Source organism: Glycine max, chromosome 1 (genome assembly GCF_000004515.6).
Source record: "Glycine max cultivar Williams 82 chromosome 1, Glycine_max_v4.0, whole genome shotgun sequence".
NCBI lineage: Eukaryota > Viridiplantae > Streptophyta > Magnoliopsida > Fabales > Fabaceae > Glycine > Glycine max.
Window position 1 is genome coordinate 2,388,593 of NC_016088.4, and position 23,427 is coordinate 2,412,019.

The 23,427-nt window shown below is 33.6% G+C and overlaps 1 protein-coding gene across 5 annotated transcripts; it reads left to right on the forward strand.

Moving 5' to 3' along the window:
- Positions 1–1,111: 1,111 nt before the first annotated feature.
- LOC100790504 (kinesin-like protein KIN-14B) lies at positions 1,112–22,679 on the forward strand. Of its 5 annotated transcripts, none has more exons than XM_006572945.4 (23): positions 1,112–1,487; positions 4,248–4,371; positions 6,332–6,418; positions 6,643–6,813; positions 6,939–7,045; positions 7,417–7,548; positions 7,667–7,845; positions 8,346–8,507; positions 9,484–9,575; positions 10,560–10,711; positions 11,137–11,310; positions 12,026–12,172; positions 12,896–13,084; positions 13,943–14,014; positions 14,828–14,883; positions 15,192–15,417; positions 16,728–16,919; positions 17,032–17,223; positions 18,637–18,987; positions 20,167–20,265; positions 21,182–21,322; positions 21,444–21,566; positions 22,042–22,679. In XM_006572945.4, exons 1-23 carry the CDS (start codon positions 1,305–1,307, stop codon positions 22,495–22,497), a joined length of 3,807 nt encoding a protein of 1,268 aa, XP_006573008.1. In that variant the 5' UTR covers positions 1,112–1,304; the 3' UTR covers positions 22,498–22,679. The 5 variants fall into 5 exon arrangements, with proteins under 5 accessions (XP_006573008.1, XP_003517699.1, XP_006573010.1 ...); XM_003517651.5 differs by having other exon boundaries at positions 1,113–1,487; positions 21,408–21,566; XM_014769035.2 differs by having other exon boundaries at positions 1,349–1,487; positions 4,248–4,366; positions 21,408–21,566.
- Positions 22,680–23,427: the final 748 nt, after the last annotated feature.

The following is a 23,427-nucleotide window of genomic DNA, read 5'->3' on the forward strand; positions in this document are numbered from 1 at the left end:
AGGCTGTAAAATTTTATGACGATAAAACGAATAGTGGGCGTAAAACACAGGCCATGTCGGGATGAAGGTAAGATATGATATTATTATGGGATGTATTTTTGGCAAAGTTAAGTTAGCTGGCTTTGTCTCATTACAGTGTTGCACATCGATCAACCCAATATAATAATCACGGCACATCTGATAATTCGTTAAAGGCTTTCTTCTTAGAACTCGTAAACAAGTCTTAAAAAGAAGGGAATGTGGGATAACAAATGATAAAGAAAAATGAAACACATTGTAATGTTAAGAAATTAAATTTGCACATTTACAATTTGTGTCTCGTAATTTGAGCTAACTTGGAAAAACATAACGTGCTTTTTATTACCATATATTTCTTCCATTTCTTTATATCCGTGATTTATGGTGATATAGTACATTATTAAAAAAAATGTAAAATCTTTGTTAGTAATATATTTTTTTATTGCAGCTAGAACCTAACAAGTCCAATCCACGGAGCGTGGAGAAATTTGGAGGGATTTTTTTACATACAGTGTATTTTGAGAAAATAAAAAATATTATTATGTATAACTTATTTAAATTGTGAATTATCAATCCATAAAACTCATGTGGATAGTCAATTCGCATCAATCATATAAATTTTAATCCGTATCAAATAAATGACTTTCATATTATTAGCTCAATGTTCTAACCAACTAAACTAATAAATCAATTATATTAAAAAATAATTAATATCACTATGTATAATACTAAAATTTCTAATATATATTTAATACACATAAGTTTACATAATGATTCATACATATTGATAATTCGTAAGATTCATATAGATTGATGATCATTGACAATTCATATACATCATACCCATTGATAATTTTTAACAATCCATAAATTCAATACTGGTTGATAATCTATATAAATTATACATAAGAGTATTTTTAGTTTTCTCATGCTTGCAGGAAGAAAATTTCCAGCTTGAACAATATTTGCTGGGCCGAAAGAGCCCAATAACAGTGTCAACTCAAAACACAATTTTTACTTAAAACGACGCGGTATGCTGGCGCTCAAAAACCGAACAAACAGCCCGCTTCCTCACTATGTTATTATTACAGGCACAACCAGTACCGTACTGTAATGATGTGATAGAAACCAAAAAGCTGTTTTCTTTTCCATTTTTTTAATTTTTTTTAAAAATTCTTATTAATTATATTAATATTAATATTAATAATAATTATTCCGTTGCATTCTTCCGTTTTGATTTCGAAGGAGAGGGAGTGGAAATCTGAGAGGGTTTCGCGGCAACGGCAATGGCGGAGCAGGGAAACCGTTGGAGCTGGGACGTCGCCGGCTTCGAGCCGTGGAAGTCGCCTTCGCCGGAGCAAAACGATCAGAAACCTACTGTGCCGTTGGCGAGGAGAAACTCCACCTCCTCCTTGGTTCCTCCGCATTCCTTGGCTTCCAAAGTTGAGGGATTAAGAGAAAAGGTTAAGGTAATGCGTTTTCATTTCCACGTGTATCGCGTTCTTCTTCTTTCGAATTCGCTAGCTGAAACTGAAATTTTGGTTTTGAGCTATTTCGGTGAGAGTGCTTATAGTGGTTTCTGCTTCCGCTTCGGTTTTATATGCTTCGTTTTGGATTATTTTTTTTTGGCGAATTTCAGTGACTGTTAGTGGCGAGGATTTGACTGTGAATTAGATTTTGGAATCTGAAGAGAATTTAACTTGCAGTTGAGGAAATTGTCTGCTAAGGTGGAGGCGTTGAACAATTTTTTGTTCCTTCATGTTTCAGAAAATAAAAATAAAACAAAAAAAATATGCTGTGTTCACGAAAGAAAGAAGAATTACCTGCATAATGATTTTTCATTTTCCAAAATTTGTCTCTGTGTAAGAGAGCCAGGTGTACTTTTTTTTATTGTTGCCTTAACGGTTTCCTCATCCAGCTGAAAGCTGTTAGTGTTGTGTTGGGCAACAATAAAGAGTATACAGAGGGGAATGTGAGTTAAGAAGGGATTCACTGTCCTTGTAGAAACTGGTGAATCAGAGTGTTTAGAACATAGTCCTAGATGGTAGTTTCTCACAGCGGTTGCTTGAATACTATAACAATCAGGTTTAATCAGCATTAACTAAGATTCCAGATTTGAAAATGCCAATTGCTTAATTAAGATTCCCGATTTGAAGACTCCAGGTACAGTCAGCATTAGTTAAGATAGAGTATACAGAGAGGAATGTGAGGAAAGAAGGGGTTCACTGTCCTTATTGAAATGGCGTACAGAGTGTTGAGAACATAGTCATAGCTGGTAAATTCTCACAGCAGTTGGTTGTGAATATATAAATTAGGTTCATTTAGCATTAATTAAAATTCCAGATTTGAAAATGCCAATTGTTTTCATTTTGTGCTAGGTTTATTGCATGGTTTTGAACTAAGGTGCAAGCTTGGCTTCTATGTGCCTTATGTCTTCAAAATCTGCATTGGATTTCTAACAGTCAGGAGGTTAAAATATCTTCTCAATCAGCGGCGGACCCAGACATTTGAAAATACTAACTATTTAAGTTTTTATTGAAAAAAATTACTTGTGGTTTTGAACTAAGGTGCATGCTTGGCTTCTATGTGCCTTATGCCTTCGAAATCTGCATTGGATTTCTTAGAGTCAGGAGGTTAAAATATCTTCTCAATCAGTGGCGACATTTGAAAATACTAAGTATTTAAGTTTTTATTGGAAACAATTACTTGTCTAATATAAATGTAAGTGATAGACAATGTAAAAAAATATGTTCATAAAATTAGTTTCAAGCTAGTCGGTGCATTTTTAAGCAAGGCAAAAGCAAACTTTAGAGTATTTTCAAATAGTAAAAAGAGATGTTGTTTATCCAAAAGTATATATACATAACTTTTTCCTACTTATATCTAGTAGTGCCCAAATTTACCCTGCTTCTAGTATAAATTATTTTTGAACACTTCATATCCTTGCATGTTTTGTTGGGATTTTTTTGGAAAAATAATTGGTATTTTTTTATTAGCTCTTTTAGGAAATTGTTAAAAAAATGTTTATTTTCTAAACATGCGTGCATATATATATATATATATATATATATATATATATATATATATATATATATATATATCAGTAACATTTTTCCTAAGAACAATGCTGTGAACACTCTTTATTTGAATTAGGCACAATTTGTTTATTTGTTACTATGAACATAAGACAAAACCAAATTGTTAGATTGATGTTTTTTTGTTCCCTTAACAATTGTAGAAAAATGAGTAATTATTTCTCTCATTAGCTAGCAATAGCATGCCATCAGAGTCTATGGATTACTTTTCTAACTTTTAGCCATACAATTTGCTAACTAATAAGTGGTAATCAGAGCAATTTAGAATACATAGTCGGAGCAGTCATGTTGATCTGTTTGATTGATTGAAGTTTTGGCATTTCTCCTTTCTGAAAACACCAGTGTGGGCATAAATTCTCTATGATTCTTGAGTGAACTTTACTTAACTGGGATATTTCAACTTGTCATAATTTTGGTGCATTAGTACTTGGTGGTTCTGTTATGAAGAAGGAAAAAATGAGTGTGGTCTTTCAGTTTCAAAATTATGAATTTAGATGGTAGGCATGTTGGGAGAGGCTGTTAGACTAATATCAAGAACTCTGGAAGGTAACATATAGGATCAAACTCAGCTAATTTTGGGGATTTGAAGATTTTATGTGCAAACAGAGAAAAAGGATTATTGTTATGTAAAACAGAGTATAAGTTATCCTCTTCTGAAAAAGTTTCATTAAAAAGGTCTAGTTTTGGATTACATAATTTTGTGTATAGAATTTAAGAGAAATTTATTTATGCACATATATGGTGTCAAACAAATATAAGTAAAGATGATTCTTACACAATCCATGATTATAGTATATTAAACATGGTTGGAGAGGGTAAATTCTTATTATTTTTTAAAATACTTTTAGTAGTATTGGATTGATGGGGAGTTGGAGCCACTTGTGGTAGCCTGGTAGGTATTAGATTCAGAACTCCATGCTGCCATGTACCAATGAAAAGGATGATTAGAAGATGTGTTTTTCTGGAGTATCTTTTATACTATTTAAAGCTATTTTACATTCTTACAAGTTCAAGCTAGTCAAGTTGGTTGGAATTTATGTTTTTTATGTGGCGTGGTGTCCTAGCTGATTTTTGTGGATCATGCAAATTTTTTTTTAGACCTGTGTTAACAATTACATCAGGTAATTTGCACAGCTTGCTAGAAACGACTACCTGCAGTTAAGACAAGAAGCAAGTGAACTTCAAGAATATTCAAATGCAAAACTTGACCGAGTTACACGATATCTTGGTGTTCTTGCAGAGAAAACCCACAAGTTAGGTAGCACTAATTTGTCTTGACTTGTGGTTCTTTAGATATGCAACTAGTTTTGGTATTTGTCTTTTTTACTGTTTATTATTTTGGTTTATTGGGTCACTTGAGACTATGTTTGGATAAAAACTTAAATAAGCGATTATTTAAGCAGAGTTCATTTAAATAAGCTCTACTATATATAATGTATAAGAACTGGAACCAAAACTGTTAGCTAGATAGTATTATTTGTTATAGCTTTGCTGCTGATGAGATCAGCATGACAATGTGATATTAATAGTGTTAATAGTTTGGCAAGTATACCAAATGTCCAAGTAATAAAAACTCGGAAATCCGAGTGTCAATTTCTACAGAGACTTTGTTTTGTACTTGCGTTAGATAATTTTCAATTTATAAGAGGAAAAAGATAAGATAAAAGATGAGTTAAAAGAAACACTAACTAAAATAATAGATATTAAATAGAAGACAAAAGATAATAATAGGAAATTCAATGAGATGAGAATGCTAGGACCTAGCATGCCTTGTTTGCCTAAGATGTATTCATTGAGATTTTTCTTTGTCAATTAGGTGAATTTTTCTTACTTACATCTATTAGAATACTTGCCCTTGATGTCTTACAATGACAAACCTATTTTACCTATCTATCTCCCAAATGTCTTTGCAAAGATTCACTAGATGCATGAAGTTCTAATTTTAGATGTTTGCTTTGATGCATAGGCATAATGCAATCACTCTATGTCTAACAATGATTTTATTAAGATACCCCTTCCTTTTAATTCTATTAGAAATTACCCTCTGTCGAGCGATTAATTTCTAAAACTGATGCATGCAAGACCTTCCTTGTATTTCTATTAAGCATTATCCTCTGTCGAATACCTAATCCCCAAAGATGATGTAAGGATGAATGATGCATGAAATTAAAAGTAACAAATGATAATAGGAAAAAAAATACGTGTTTGCATTGATAAATGTGAAGTGTACAATACATCTTTTGATTTTTTAGGTCTGTCAGACTATAACTAAGGGTTTAGTCTCTAATAGGCATAAGGGACCTTACACTTGAAAATGAGTTTAGGAACTGATGGAAGAGAAGGGATGAAAAAAGGGAATAGAAAATGATGAGAGAAGAAAGAATTTCCTAAGGGAGAGTTCTCAGGCTTTAGGTGTGTATTAAAGTGCTATGAGACTCGGTGTGTCTTTTCTCCTTGGCTTGACTTCCTTCTTATAGTTGCTAGAGTGAACTTGAGCCTGATGCCAAAAATCTTCCTTATTCATATTTTTGATATTTTCTACATCTTTTTGACTTTTAACCCCTCCTTTTCATATCTGCAAGCCATAAATAAGAAAAATATCAATTCCTAACATTTAAGCCAAAAATAACTGCTAAATAAATATTTTTAAAGATATTTTCATTATATTTTTATTATAAAAAACAACTCATATTTAGCAGTTATCAAATAACATAAGCCTATGTACACAAATCTGTATATGAAATTTTGAATTCCTCAGAATAACAAGACAATTTGGAAAATGCAGGTAACATAGGCATTCGGGAGGCCCAGACTATTCCCTCCTTTCCACTCTCATCTTCTTGCCTTCTTTCTCTCTCTGCTTCCCTTTTTTCTCCCTTAACTAATTGAATTTTCTGAGATGTTTTAGAGGAGCAGAAAATTAAATGAAAAAAAAACTTCTTTCTGAAATGTTCAAATCATACCAAACATGGCTTGTATTAGTTTTATCTGAGATGTGTTTAGTTTCATGTAGGCATGAGACATTTATAAATCTGATGTTCTGAGCAACAATGATAAATGTATTGAATGTATATCCAGATGCATTAATTTCTTGAAGTACTTGCAGTTATGTGAAATTTGAATATACCTACACCAACATATCTTTTCTTGTTAAGCCATTATGCTGATGGTTTTCTATTTTTAAATTTTGAATTTTGTGCTGCATCTGTGAATGCCAGATCAAGTTGCCCTTGAAACTGAGGCAAGAATGTCTTCTGTGATCAATGAGAAGAAGAAATTGTTCAATGACTTATTGACATCTAAAGGTGATTGCTATATGTAGTTCCTTTACTATTAGCTTCTTTTATTGACATTTTTTTCATCCCTCAATGGTACTGTTTGTATAATATGTAATATAACATAATATACGTTAACTGGAACTTAAGCTTGTTAACTACATGGCCTGTCTATCCTTAAGCATATTCAAATGCATGTTTTGCTGAGCTGGAAAGATCTATCTAGCTGTTAGATATGGTTCTATTATTTGCAGGAAACATAAAGGTATTCTGCCGTACTAGGCCATTATTTGAAGATGAAGGTCCCTCAATTGTTGAATTCCCAGATGATTATACCATCCGTGTAAATACCGGAGATGAATCCTTGTCTAACTCCAAGAAAGAATTTGAATTTGACAGAGTTTATGGACCTCATGTTGGACAGGGTAAAATGGCTCCATTTTATGTTACTATTTTTGGGGGGAGCGACTGGGGAGGGGGTTCCAACTTCAAACCCTGCTAATGGTCTGATTTGCTCTTTAATATCTTACCTCTTATTTTACGTTTGCAGCTGACTTGTTCAGTGATGTTCAGCCAATGGTGCAATCAGCTTTGGATGGATATAATATTTCCTTATTTGCATACGGACAAACACATTCTGGAAAGACACACACTATGGTTGTTCTTTCTGTCTTTCACTGTGTGTGTGCTGATTGTTATCCCACTCTTTCAAAATAAATAGATATTTGAATGAGGCTCTAGAATTTAGTGTTGATTTGAAATTGAAATGCCTATCCTGTGGATGTGAACTTTATTATTTATACATTTTCTTTAACTTCTTGAGTCTGTAATGCCTGATAATCAGCTTTGGATGGATATAATATTTCCTTATTTGCATATGAACAAACACATTCTGGAAAGACACGCACTATGGTTGTTCTTTCTGTCTTTCACTGTGTGCATATTTCCTTATTTATACATTTTCTTTAACTTCTTGAGTCTGTAATGCCTGATAATTTGCATCTGCAATGTTCATTCATTGTTCTCAGGAAGGATCAAGCTATGATAGGGGTTTATATGCTCGTTGTTTTGAGGAGCTGTTTGATTTGTCCAACTCGGACACAACTGCTACTTCTCAATGTACATTCTGCATTACTGTTTTTGAGCTGTATAATGAACAGGTCTCCTTTTCTTTTCACTTACTTTGTGACCCTTTCTGGTGGGTCTATAATTTGCTTCCTGGTTTGGGTTGACTTAAGATAATAAAGGTTTTCATTGTCTCTTTTTATGTGCTTACAGATAAGGGATCTGCTTTTGGAGTCAGGGAAAAGCTTGCCTAAACTGTGTTTTGGATCACCTGAATACTTCATAGAACTAATGCAGGAAAAAGTTGATAACCCTCTGGACTTTTCTAGGGTTTTGAAAGCTGCATTTCAGAGTCGAGGAAATAATCCATTAAAGATTAATGTTTCTCATTTGTATGATCTCTGCCTATATTATGCATGGTTATATTGGGAATTGGCTTTATGTTTGATGTTTGATGTTGCATCATAGATTTCTATTGATAGCATACATTCTGCAATGGAGCTGGTGATGTCAATGCTCAGATCAGAGTTTGCATTATAGGATACAATATAATATAATATGCTAAAGATTTTTTTTTCAACTATTATTTTTGCTTTTACATATAGTATTTTTTATATTAAAAAGTAACAAAAGGAAGCAGAAAATATTGAGGACTGAAAAATGAAAGAAAAAAAAGGGCTTATTAAGCAGCAATACCCATTAGTTTGATTATGTCTTTATGTTTTTTCAAATTTATCACCGCCATGATAATGTTGTGTCAGAAAGATTATCATGGTTGTTACTGTTTTGATATTTGTGCTCATCTATTTTGTGTGAGTAGATGTTTTCTGCACAATGCATATCATACACTAATTCAGATAAGTGAATTTTGTTTCATGCCTTGTATTGTCAGGGTTGTTACAATACACATATTTTATAACAATTTGGTCACCGGTGAAAACTCATATAGCAAGCTCTCTTTGGTTGATTTGGCTGGAAGTGAATGTTTGATAACAGAAGATGATAGTGGTGAGCGTGTCACAGATATGCTTCATGTTATGAAGACACTTTCAGCGTATGTTTATTTTATTATTATTTTTTAATTCCTTACATTTTTCTTCACTGTCAACTTTATGTTTTATTAGATTATAGTCATCAGGTATTCTTTGTCCACCCATGTGAGTTAATATCAAATGTCAATGCTCTTTCAGTATTCTCTCTGTTCTCGATTTTTGGTGGTTTGTCAGTTTTCATTCCCAGGTGTAAATGGTACTAATTTTGGCAACTGATTTCTTGTTATCTCTGATTTGCTCCGGGAACACAGATGTAGATAGTTGGGCCTCCTATGGCTAGTTGGGACTGGCTGTTAGGCAACACTTGTAAATAATGCATTTAATTTATATTGTTGTCACCTGATTTTTTGTTATCTCCTTATAAATAACAAATTGACTTTGCTTGATTTATAATTCATCATGTTCAAAAATCACAATCTAGATCCATAAAATTGCTGATCTCAAATCTGAGGCTAGGGTCTTCGATTTATCCGGCTCTCTAGGAGGGTTAGAGTGCAATGAACATAAAAGAAATAAAATATTACATGACTATGGTGTGATCCCTACATTGTTGTTAAATGGTGGCACCATGACAGATTTTTTGCCAAACGCCATAGGCCGCAATGGTGTGTTTATATGGCGGAATTATGGCCTTCTGCCATATTTCGACATCCATCATTGAGAACAATGGATCCCAAAAAGCAGATGACTGAGCCTAAAACCCCTTAGATTGAGAATTATACAGTGTCATACCTGTACTAGGTATCTAGACCTGTTTGGCATACTATTTTGAATCACAAATTAGTTAGTACTGGTTTAAATCCACAAAATTGTAATATTATCTGATCTGATTTCTCCTTGCTAAATTCACGAACTATGAACTTCCTTTTTTCTTTCATATTGAAGTTTTTAACCAATTGAGTGTGAGGAATGAGGACCATTTATTTGTTGGAATTTTCTGTGTCTTACTTCTTGCTGCATTTGAAAATGTCTTTACAGGTTGGGAGATGTTTTATCTTCTTTGACATCAAAAAAGGATGCTATTCCTTATGAAAACTCGATGCTAACAAAACTATTTGCAGATTCACTTGGTATTATTTTTATTCCATCTTTTTTTTATTATAAGCTTATGGTCACATCTGTTTGTAAAAAATGACAAGAGAAAATTGTAAGTGTCTCTTAAAATGCTAGCATGTTTTTGCATGTTTGGTGTGACTTTTGCATGCTATTATATTATCTAATTAATATTTAGATACTCTGCCTAGTTTTTGCTGTAGTTCCTCATTTTCTAATTGGATTGTTGTTACAATTAATCCAAACCTGCTCAACATCAAGTGGCATCTGTCTTGTTTTGATTCCATTTCATTGTCTGTTAGTTTTCTAGTTTATTTTGGAAGAGTATTGAAGCATACATACATTTTCAGTTAGCATTTTTTGTTATCTGTTTGTCAGTTATGAATTAGGTAAACTTAAAACTTTAGCCCCTACAGTATCCATCCATTTTCAATTTAATACATAACATTATTATTTTTATTTTTCCTCACTTATAAACATTTTTAAAATAGTCCCTTCCGCCATTTTCCATTATAACAACATCAATTTGGTCCCTACTGGACGTATCAACCTTAAAAAAAAGAAGCATCTAAATGTGTACCTGCTGAACGTAACAGCACATACTCAGAAGAGTTGAGAGTATCTGCAGGAGCTCCTACTAGAATGACGGAGCATCTGTGGAGGTTGTTTTACAGAATAAAAAAAGCACATAAAGAAACATCTATTTGATAAAGAAACACTCAGTTAAGAAACTGTGTTATAATAGTGTGGGTTATTTTGAAAACACTTGGAATTTTAAGGCTGAGGACTGATTTGAAAAGAAAAAACTAAGGGGATGAAAGTGAAAGGAAACTATAGGGACCAAAATTTAATTTAACCTTTGAATTTTTATTTAACAAAGGATTACTTCTTATCGACTCAATGTAATTTTTTATATATATGACTAGGAATTCAATTATTTCTGCTTGGTCTCATTAGATATATGATAACATTTTTATTGTAATTTTTCTTTGATGTTTTAGGTGGGAGTTCAAAAACCCTGATGATTGTAAATGTGTGTCCAAATTCTTCAAATTTATCTGAGACATTACTGTCCCTCAATTTCTCTGCCAGAGCTCGAAATTCTGTATTAAGCCTCGGAAACCGAGATACAATTAAGAAGTGGAGAGATGTTGTAAGTTCTTCCATAACCCCATTACCCCTTTGCAAAAGATAGTCTTCTACTTTTGATTTGCTTTTCATTTTCAACCGTATTTTATGGGAAGCAGTTAAAAATATTACTCATGCATATTATGTATATGGATATAATGTTGATTTTGCATTGAACCACTCCTTTTACTCAATTCAAATTTCAAACAGTGTTTTCAAGTTTAATACAAAGTTACTTGGATATGTAAGATTGATTCTTTTGCAGTGTAACTGAGAAATTGCTTGGATTTTGTTATATTTTTTCTTATATAATCTCTGTGTTCATAGGAAGTTTAATTTTACTCAGTTTTCTATCTCTTTCTTAAAAAAAATGGTGGTAATTTTGACTCACTTAAAAGATTACAAATTTACTATATATATTCCAGATTTAAGTTGTGATGGTTTTTATAGGCAAATGATGCACGTAAGGAGTTATATGAGAAGGAAAAAGAAATCCAATATCTGAAACAAGACGGTCTGAGACTTAAGCAAGCACTTAAAGATGCAAATGATCAGTGTGCTCTACTCTTCAATGAAGTACAGAAGGCATGGAAAGTTTCTTCTGCACTGCAGACAGATTTAAAGGTTTGGCTGTTTATTGTGTTGGGCTTAATTTTACTGTCATATGTAGTGACATGTTACTAAGTGGTTTGACAATTCTGTTTATCTACATGACATGCTTTAATAGTGTTAATTCATAAGGTAGTTCTGTGATCTTTTCTTGCAGTGAGCAGAAGGAGAAAGTTTATACAGCATTTAAGTAATTTTCTTTAGTGGTTAAATTCAATCTAATGTTCTATAATGTCTGTTCTAGCATTTTCTGATATCAAATTTTAGCTTGGATTTGAGGCAAATGTTCAGTCAAATGATCCAGTTGTCTGCATGGATCTGATAGAAATCAAACTGCAGCTAATCAGCAATGTTTTTCTCCTCTCATCAGTGTGCAGGAATATCAAATATGCTATATTTTCTTGCTATTGTCCCTGTGTTCCTACATTGTGAAGAGTGAAGTTTTTGTGTCAAGTGATGTTCCTTTAAATTTTAGAGATACATACTATTTGACTGCTTAGTATCTCAATTTGATGCTGTTCTTTCACTTTTTTCCTATTCTGTCTCTTGTTTGAAAGAGTTGATGTCATATGTGCCTTTGTTTGGAGAGATGTAAACATGTTGTACAAGATGATGAAGATATGTCTGATGTCCACCTTTTCTGAACATTCACACTGTGCTACAACACTTGATTGTTAGCTTTAAACAGAAGGCTTGCCAGTGAGCAACATCATTGCTTTATTTTCTGCAGTCAGAGCATATTTTGCTGGCCGATAATTATAAGGTAGAGAAAGAACAAAATGCTCAGCTTAGAAATCAAGTTGCTCATATGTTACAGTTAGAACAAGAGCAAAATTTGCTGATACAACAGCGTGATTCAACCATCCAAAGTTTGCAGGTTAATATTTTGTAGTTTACATATAGTGTTTAATGGGTAATTTGTGACTGTTTTATCTTGTTCATTTTCTTTAATAATTTTGTTGGAGATAGGAATATTTTATGAGATGAGAGCTTCTTTAATGTTTATTTTTTCAAATAGCCAAGATACTTGGTATAGCTAGGTTCCATGCATCTTAGGAATTAGTGGTATTTTAATTGTTCTCTTGTAAATTGTTTTAGCATTAATTATTTTTGTAATACCCTTGAATAAAAAGAAAGCCCATTCTGCTTGGTGGAAAAAGCACTCAAGCACATTCAGAAAATTTTCCTTTCTCATTTTCTCACAAATTTATATTTTGCTGCTGTTTCCTGATAGCAATTTAAGTTGTTAAAAATATAATGCTTTGTATGTAATGTTCTAAATAATGACATAGCAGGATCATCCTTAGTATGCAATTCAGCAAAGCCATAACTAATCATCTTGCCATATTACATGTTTCCAGTTAGTACATATAGTGGTTGCTACTTGCTAATGGTAAGTCTGTCATATTGCTGGTGGTAGCACTACAACTACAAGTGTGCCATCCATCTATCACATGCCCTAGTCTGAGGCATGGCACTGCAGACCATGGCATGCCACCTTAGCTTTGCTTTATAGCAACTGTGATCTTAGATGCATGTGACCAACTTTGTTTGTGCTTGCTTGATAATGTATGTAATGTCTTTTTATCCTCTGATACAGGCTAAAATTGGAAGCCTTGAAATACAACTCAATGAAGCCCTTAAGTCCAGCAACACTGGGTCAAATGTTGGCCCAGAAACTCTGTCTGGAACTCTATCTAATCCCAGGACAACGGGGGATGGCACGGATTCGTCTGCAGTAACCAAGAAACTGGAAGAGGAACTCAAGAAACGCGATGCTCTGATTGAGGTCTAATACTTGTCAATTTTCTGTCTGATTTTAGTATTCTTCCAATTGTTGTTTCCTATTGGATTGTGGTTATTGATTTTCACTTCTTTATGCAATGTTCTGGTTAATTTTTTCGTAGTCATTTATTTAATTGAGGAAAGATTTAGCAAACCAATGGCCCTTTGGTCAAGTGAGAGCGACTCCTTATTCTTGGGTTGCTCATGTTGAAATCCTTGCCAACCATCTTAATATATGTGGTGAAAAAGGGGAAATTCTATAACTATATTGGGAAAAATCCAAGTCCCACATTGGCTAGAGATAAGATAAAGATAGAATATATAAGTGGGGGATAATCCTCATCCCATGAGCTAGCTTTTGGGGTTGAATTAGGCTCAAACCCACATTCTAAGATAGTATCAGAGCCTACCTTAGACCCATTAAATGGGCCACCTACCATGTCATCCACACACCAAGCCCAAAAGTGTTGGGCGTGAGGTGGTAAACCCAAACCCCACATATAGGCTAGAGATAAGGCAAAGAGAGAATATATAAGTGGGGGACAACCCTCACACCACGAGCTAGCTTTTAGGGTTGAGTTAGACCTAAACCCACATTCTAAGAAATTGCAACAAAGATATCTCAATGTACAATTTTTTTTTTTTTATGATTACGTGAATTCTGGTTTGCTTGTCTTGTGAACCTTCTAGATTGTAAAAGATTGAATAAGAAATCCCTGAATATGGTTCCTGTGTATCAAAATGTGCCATGCCATAAGTTCTGAATATTTATTTTGTTGAGTTCTTCAAATGTGTTGAATTATTGCATGCTTACATTAGTTTCATTTTATCCTGGTGAGGAACTCATTTCAATGTTTTGCAGAGGTTGCATGTAGAAAATGAGAAATTATTTGATAAATTGACTGAGAAAGCATCTCTGGCTGGATCACCTCAGGTAGGCAAATTTTATTTTTTACTGGAGTTACTGTTCCCAAGTTATCATTCATTATGTGTCTGTAATGGTGGGGGTCCATTTACATCAAGAATAAGTTTTTAACTCACTCCAGTTCTTAACTATTTATAAATATTAGAGTTTTATCAATCAATCACTGAACTATGTTCAGAAGGTAGATCAGGTTTATAAATTTTCATGGAGTTTTAAAATTAATTGGTACTTCATTCAACTACTTTACATTAAATATTATATACCTTTTGAAATGTATGTAAATGTCAAATATTAGATTAAATATCTATGTATTGGTGGGCTCCATATACTCTAATAGTTGAGTCTTGTACACTTATGTTGTTGAGTAGCTTTATATAGGTTACTAATTTCACTAATTCAACTGTTGAATATTGTCATATCGTGATAATGATCATGCATACCAAATTTAAGATAAATTGGACATCCATATCTGTGTCTGTGTGATTCCTAAATCATAATTCTTTTGCATTGTTTTGATGGATTGTGTACGCATTAAAAGAACTGTGCAACAAAGTAGTTGGAAATATAACTTTTATTGCAAAGAATTTTTTACTTAATAAAGTAAACTAGCTTCTGTCTGTGTGGCTCTAACCACAGGAATTCTTAAATATTGTTTCATCATATATACTTTCTTTTCTTCAATCAGGCTATCAGCAATATATGATAAAATATAGAAGGGATAGATGGAAGAATCTAAAGTACTTTGACTATTATTTGTATTGCATGCTTCTAGGCTGTCAAAGTGGTGTTTCTGCTGTTTTAAGATTTTCAATTTATTTTCAGCTGTCAAGTCCATTATCTGGGGGAGCAGTTAATGTTCAGCCTCAAAATAGGGGAAGGTATAATTTTACTGTATGTCCTATGTTTTGCAGTTTGTAAGTGTAAATGAGTAACTAACTCTATTTAGTTTTTTAACTGTAGTCAGTTGACAGTTAGCTTTAGTTAGTCTTCAGTTACAACTGAATCTCAGCAGTATAAATATTGTTCTTGTAAGAGATCTCAGTAGCCTTTGTAATATTTTCTAAGGTCAATATACAAATCTCTTTTTTCCTCTCTAGAGTTTCTACATGGTATCTAGAGCTCTCTGCTGTTATATTTTGTTTTTAAGCATATGGATATTGGCTTTATTCTCGTTATATTCAAACAGGAATGGCACCAGCACCACTGCGAGAGCTCGTTCTCTGGATGTTCTTCCTTCTTCTTTGATGACAGATAAGAATGATGGCACTGTTGCTTTAGTTAAGTCTGATTCCGAGAAAGTTAAGACTACCCCTGCTGGTGAATATCTTACTGCTGCCCTGAATGACTTTAATCCTGATCAATATGAAGGACTCGCTGCCATTTCTGATGGTGCGAACAAGCTTTTGATGCTGGTATGGGTCTTGAGTGTTTTGGGTTCAGTTTAATAAACATAGATAAATTGTAGTTTATGTGCAACATTGTTCTTTTGATTTTTATATCAAGTCTTTCGGGTTGTTTTTCCTTGTTCAAATTACGAATTCCGCATTGGTTGCCTCAGTGTGGGCCTTAGACAATGTTTGCTCTTTATTCAGTTTGAAAATGTATAGAAGCTTGATTCGTTATAGTTTTCTGATGGTTATCAGTCAATTTGTGGCAACATATTACTAAAGAGAGAGGAAAAGTGTATCTTGTGGGACATTAAATATCATCCTAGAAAAGAAAATAAATGAAAACTGCGAGATAAAGTTGCTGAAAAATGCTAAAAAGCTCTTCAATTTCTTTGCATATCGGTAGTACAAATTCCTTTGAACCAACCATGTGCAGATCATGAAAGACAGGCCATAAACACAACTTTATCCCATATCAAATGTAAGAGTTTAGACAACAACAATCTAGTATTTTCTCACTAAGTGAGGTTTGTACATGGAATCAAACAATGCCATAAAGTTTTTCTGTAAATCATGTCTATACACAAACTATTGACCTCTAAATCCCTTTTAATTGTTTCACCTACAAAAATGTAAGAGCATAGACACCCTTAAAAAATATATGTTTGATGTTGATTAGTGATAGGAACTTGCTAAAGAGAAATCTGAAATTGTATTTGTATTTCTGAAATAAGGCACCAGTACAAGAGAAAATAAGAGGCAAACCCCCTTTTAAGTCAGTGTTTACTCTAGACTCCAATGACAGCAATATCATACTCCCCCCCCCCCCCCCCCCCACCACACACAATTTTTTTCATCCTATATAACAGACTCGGTAACATACTCTCTCCCTGTAACTCTCTAAGTGGGCCCTGGATATTTGAGCCAGCAGATATAAACCTTAAGAGGCTTACCCATAGAGGTCTGGAACTTATCAATTGGTCCGCATCTTTATGAAGTGCCTAGACCAAATCAAATACAGCATGAAGCCATTTCAGGAAGTTAGATATAAAACCATTCATTAGCCTTCTCCTGATTGCTAAGCTTTTGAAATAGTTGGTTCATGACATGGTATCAGAGGTCAAACCTCATGGCCAAGTGGTCTAGGGTTTGTTCCTTTGTGCCCCTATTCTTGATAAATAACTTGAATTTCAGCATAAGGTAAGGTGTGCTTGTGTGTATCCATGCTTCAATCCCAGGAGGCTCTTGCATGACAGACAATGTTAAATACAAGCCACCCTAATAGCTTCTGTTTGCAGGATAGATTTTACAGTCATTGTTCATAATGGTCGCAGGTTCTGGCTGCTGTCATCAAAGCTGGTGCCTCCAGAGAACATGAAATACTTGCTGAAATTAGAGATGCTGTTTTCTCATTTATTCGTAAAATGGAACCAAGGCGAGTAATGGATACCATGCTTGTTTCCCGTGTTAGAATCTTGCATATAAGATCTTTGCTTGCTAGATCCACAGAGTTGCAATCCATTAAGGTAGAGTATCTTTCTTTCTTTTTCCTGTGTTAGGGTGCATATAGTGTTGTTCTATTGAATATGGCGGGCATACCCTTTCTAATTTAGTAAATCTTGCACATTGGATTGGAAGGTATTGTCAGTTGAGTGCTTTCTTGAAAAGGCCAACGCTGGACCCAGTAGAAGTTCTAGCCGAGCAAGCAGTCCTGGAAGATCTTCTATGCAATATGTTGATGAGCAGATCCAGGGATTTAAAGTGAGTCTAAAGCCAGAAAAGAAATCCAAATTTTCATCTGTTGTGTTGAAGATACGTGGGATTGATGAGGTAATAATATTATCCTTTAATATTGTTGGAATAACCGGGAATTTAGAAGGGGGGAGGGGTTGAATAGATTCTTTCGAAAACCTTACCGCTTAATTTCTTAATTCAATTAAATTAAAATCAATACTCTTTTACAAATCAAGGTTTTCTCAAAAGACTTGTTGAAGAAAGATCAACAACACAAAAAATCAATATATTCAAAAACCTTAGAAAACAGAGTTTTATGGCCCTTTCACATCAATTCCGTTACCAAGATTGATTAACAAAACAAAGGTTTAGAGAAAGAGAGAATCACACTCAGAATTTATATTGGTTCAATCCTCAAGAGGACCTAAATCCAATTGTTCTAAGACCCCTTAAAACTTCCAAATAAAAAACCAAGTACAAACACTATGTACATGTAATTTCCTAAAAATTCTACTCTTCTCTTGAACCCTACAAGAGAAGGATCAGGAGTTGATTGAAACCCTATTAACTCACACAAACCCTTGATAACTCTAATCAAGGTCAGAATCTATAAAGAATTTGAAATTAGATTGAATACACCTTGATGTGTAAATCACAACATCTTCAAACTCTTCCTTTGATTATCAAATCATGATGAAGAATGAATGAATCTTGATCAATACGAATCTCTTGTTGAAATGTAGATTGGTTCCCTTAGATGGCTCTCAGAAAGTGTTTTTCAGAAGATAAGATCAAATCAAGAGTCACTAATGAGAAAGAACAAATGAGGGTATTTATAATTTTAACAAATAAATCTGATTTAGTCGATTATCAAATGTGGTAATCGATTAATTTGTTCAAATCCCTCTTGTTCTTTATTTCCAAAAAACGTTTTAATCAATTATCTCGTTTTACAGAGAGCTCTTAAAGTTTCCACACACAATCTAATCGATTACTAAATGTGGTAATCGATTATCTCGAGCCACAAAGATTTCCTTTTGCTGAAACTGGCTTAGGTAATCAATTACTGAAGTTGTAATCAATTAATTCGACGATTCTTGCCAAATTTCAAGAGAAGTGAGTTTTGTTACTTGTTCTAACACTTTGTAATTGATTTCTACTAAGCATGGATAAGAGAACTAAGTCTAAAATACTCAACATGCCTAGTCTAAAAACATCCAATACAAATGTCAACTTGTTTGACATTGTAAAATTATTAAATCCAAAAGATCCTTAGACTAGTCTTCAAGTTTTTAATCTCTTTGATTCAACAAATAGTTCTGGTTAGATGTGGTAGAAAACTATTGAGCAGGATTTTGTTTCTCATGTCTTTCTTTTGAATTTTGAAAATCATTAAAAATCCGGTATTTCCTAGTGATCCTTTCTTACTATCATCTTTGTACCTATTTGCGGGATGGATTATGTATGCGTGTGTTTCCTTGTTTTTTTAATTTTAAATAAATTTTGTAGGAAACCTGGAGACAGCAAGTAACTGGGGGAAAGCTTAGGGAAATTAGTGAGGAAGCAAAAAATTTTGCAATTGGAAACAAGGCTCTTGCTGCACTATTTGTACATACCCCAGCAGGAGAGCTGCAGCGCCAAATTAGATCCTGGCTTGCAGAGAAGTTTGATTTTCTATCTGTTATGGGAAATGATGCACCAGGGGGGACAACTGGTCAGTTGGAGCTTATTTCAACTGCAATTATGGATGGTTGGATGGCTGGACTTGGCAGTGCTCTGCCTCCCCAAACTGATGCCCTTGGCCAACTTTTATTTGAATATTCAAAACGTGTCTATACTTCTCAACTGCAGCACTTAAAGGTACACTTCATCTTAAATCTGTCTGTCTTGAATGATTATTCAAAATGAATGCTATTCAATGTTCTTGATTACTGGAAGAAACCATGTTCAACTTGGGACTGTGTTGAGAGAGATGGTGCTCTTACTAGTTATGCTCATTGTGTTTGATGCATTCATGAATATGCTAGACTTTGCCCACTTACATTGGCACCAATATTGGATAATGTGCTTTTCTTAACTTTGTTTTCATATTTAGCTAATGTTTACTCCAAAGGAGTGTTTTTATTGGATGCACAAAGAGATTGTCAATTGGGAAGCTTTAGTTAGATGAAGTATTTTCTTCTAGGCAGTTATTTTCTTTAACTATCTCATCTCAGACTTAACTTTCCATCTAAACTTGGTGCTAGCTAAAAAAACTACTGCACAAAATTTTGCAATAATGCTGTTAAGGTGTCCTACATTGGCTAGAAATATTGCCAAAGTACTCCTTATAAGACCTTTTTTTTATTTTAACAAACTCCTTATAAGGCTTGAGCAATCCTCTTACCTTGAGCTAGCCTTTGGTGTTGTGTTGGACTCAGTTCATTACTTCATTTCCAATAGCGATGATATCAAACCCTATCCTATATTGATGTTAGGCCACCCACAATGCTTAGTCTTATAGAAACTTAATGTCTCAAATGTCCATTCCTTGCTGTGATTGGGTTGTGTTAAGATATCCCACATCAGCTAGGAATATAACCAAAATACTCCTTACATTTTCAAATCTTCTATTCAAATCACCTAATTGCTTTGCTACATTTGTGAGTTGTTCATTACCATCTATGGCTAGTTACAAATCACCTAATTGCTTTCCTTACATTTTCAAATCTTCTATTCAGCTAGGATTTTTGTAGCACGGGTTAGGTAGCAGGGTGCTGTGGTGCTGGCTTTGTTCCTACTAATAATCATAGGAACCAGCTGGCCCCTAAAATATTGTTACTTCAGTACCACTGGTACTCATTATTAATATATCATATCTATGTTTGCTGAGCAAAAAAAAAATCTATGGCTAGTTACATTTGTCTGGTTTACTTGATTGCATTTAGTGGTTTGGATGCATATCATAAACCAAAAAAAATGAGGGAAATGCCATGTTTAATTGATTTTCACGTGTTAAATTATGTGTTGATCCTTGTTTTCCTAACATTGGCTTATCAGGATATTGTTGGTACCTTGGCAACAGAAGAAGCTGAAGATGCAGCACAAGTTGCGAAGTTGCGTTCAGCTCTAGAATCTGTTGATCACAAAAGAAGAAAGGTACTTTTTGTTTGACTTTAGATGGATCAAAGGATTTCTGAGTTGCCTGTGGTAAATCCACAACATGATTAATTATATGAACTGATATTTGGAAACTAGGAAAGTAGTGAAACTAGGAAATTAGGAAAATGATACGAAGTCAAAACCTAATTATATATACAGCTCCTAAACAGAAAATGTTTTTTTACCTAAATTGGGGATACTTTCCCACATATCTTAAGCATGCATGTAATAGTGTGAACTATAAACTTGTATTTGCATATGTCTAGAGTTCTGTCATGAGTTGATGGTTTTGTCATTGCACTAGTTTATACAGAGATTGCATGGGAAATTTTAAGATAACATTATAACATGTTATTGTTATGCATCTTTTTTATTTTTTTGAAATATTTTCACATGATACTTAGAAATTGCTTTGATAAGAGGAAGTTAAAGTACCATACAAATATTGTAAAATCTCTTTTTATAATTTTGTTGATTCTACTCTGTTTGCCCAGTCTTATTCAGCACTTCTAGAGAGCCATCTTTGTCTAATTAGGAAGATGTAAATGGAACATGTACTCCTTCTCATTTGTTGTATATACTAATACTATAGACAACACCAGTTATGACCTGCTGAACTCAAAAGGAACTAAAGTCAGCTAAGTAGTCTTGGGCTTCAATTTATTAAAATTGATTACTATAGTTCATACTGAGCAACAAAATAGGCAACTAAAGGAGGGATAATTTTCCAGTAACATACAATGTTAAATGAATGTTCTGGCAATTTGTCAGACTTGTACCTTTGCAATGTTAGTGGTAGATTAAGTTTTGAATAGCAATTAAAGAAGGAAGCAGATGGTTTATTTTCATAGTATAAGTGAATGTCTATTTATCATGTCCTGAGTCCTGACATTGACTTTCTAATTATTTTCAGATTTTACAACAAATGAGAAGTGATGTAGCTTTGCTGACATTGGAAAATGGTAGTTCGCCTGTTCAAAATCCTTCTACTGCTGCCGAGGATGCACGATTAGCATCTCTCGTTTCACTTGATAGAATATTGAAGCAAGTCAAGGTGGTTTCTTTTTTCTTATTGAAATATGTTTTTTGAAACTTCAGTGTTCTATAGGAAATACTCAATTAAGATATAATTTGAACAGGATATAACTCGACTTTCTACTGTGAACACCATCCAGAAAAGTAAGAAAGGAACAGTGCTCGGTTCTCTTGATAAACTGACAGAACAAATGCCTTCACTTCTTGAAATTGATCATCCATGTGCTCAGAGGTACATTGCAGATGCCCGCAGAAAAGTTGAGGTAAGCAAATTATTGCTCTGTATGGCTAGATTGTATCCTGAGTTATGAAGGAATCTGAATATGCTTTGAACTTTGTTGGCATACTCTGTTAACTACAATTCACTTCAATTGCTCTGGGGAAAAAAACATATCTTTCATATTAAACATTACCATTTATTTACTCTGTTGTATTTTTTAAAAAAAACATCTATGCTGTTCAAAATTTATCTGTTCTTTTCCCTGTATTTGACTATTTCCTTTACTTTTTAAAATTATTGTTAACTAAATTTTTTGCTCAGCCAACTGGGATTATAACCCGTGTAAATACTTAATAAATGTTGTACCCAAAAGGAAAAGAAAAGAAAGAAAACTAAGGGAATGAACGGATGAAAACAATTTGAAATGCTCCTGTCTCAGCATTTCTGGCATCTGAATCTGTGTCTGAGCCTGACCTTAATTGAGTTTTGGGATTCCTAATCCCTCTTTTATGATGCAGTCAATTCCTGAAGAAGATGACCGCATTCAAAATCTATCACATTCTCGCAAGCCATCAACGGATACAGGCTCTGGATCTGGAACTGATGTGGCACAGTGGAACGTCCTTCAATTCAATACGGGTAATACCTCACCATTTATAATTAAATGTGGAGCAAACTCAAATTCAGAACTAATCATTAAAGCCGAGGCTCGAGTTAAGGAACCTAAAGGCGGCGAGATTGTGAGGGTTGCCCCAAGGCCGTCCATTTTGGAAAATATGAGCTTGGAGGAAATGAAGCAAGTATTTGCTGAACTACCTGAGGCTCTAAGCTTGCTTGCCCTGGCAAGGACTGCAGATGGAACTCGAGCACGGTATTCTAGATTATATAGGACCTTGGCTATGAAGGTTCCGTCACTTAAAGATATGGTCAGTGAGCTTGAAAAAGGGGGTGCACTAAAAGATGTGAGAACATGACCTTTTAAATCGAAAGATGTTTATGAAATTTTTACACTATGCCTTGAGTAGCTTGCATGTGCATTATGTACGATTGTTATTCTGTGTGCTCGTTATTGTATTTAGTTGTAATTATCTCGGTATTTTTTTTTTGTATTGCAGTTTTGTTTATCAGTAATCAATCCAAAGAATTTGAGTCCAAAGGCTTATTTTTTACTTGATGTTCATTTGATAATTGAAGTTAGTTTAAAACTCGCCTCCTCCGGCTTTTATAATCCTCAACCTCATTATCCTTCGTGCGTGGCTCTTGCAAGCCACCATCTCAGAAACACACTATCAAACAAAAACTCGTGTACACAACACATTTCTGCAAACCGTAACAAGACCACACCATGCCTTACTTAATTGCCATGCCATGTTACCCGAACAACTATTATCCGACTGTATAATATATTTACAAATTCACACTAAAAGGTCAAATGTTAGATATGGATCACCATATGCTATTACTTAATTTTTGTTGAAAAATTTGATTGTCCACTATTAATAGTCTCTTAAAGTGATTATGTATTTTTTATTCACATGATTTAAATTCGATACCCTATTTAAAAATTCTAAGTCTATGATTATTATAATTGAAATATTTATTTTTCTTACAATGATGAGAGGAATAGTTTTTACATAAAAATAGTATGATTATGTTCATCAAATCATTTTAGCTAATTTTTAATATTTTTTACTAGTTTCTAATATTTTAAGATATAGTATAAGATTAATAGTAGAATTTATAATATGAAAAAAATGTAATAATTGAAACTAAAAATGTAATAAAAATAATTTATCTATGAAAATTATAAGAATTTAGAATTAATTAAAAAATTATAATTATAACATCTCAATATATTTTATAAATAAGTTCATATATAAATATCTTATAAATAAGTTTATTTT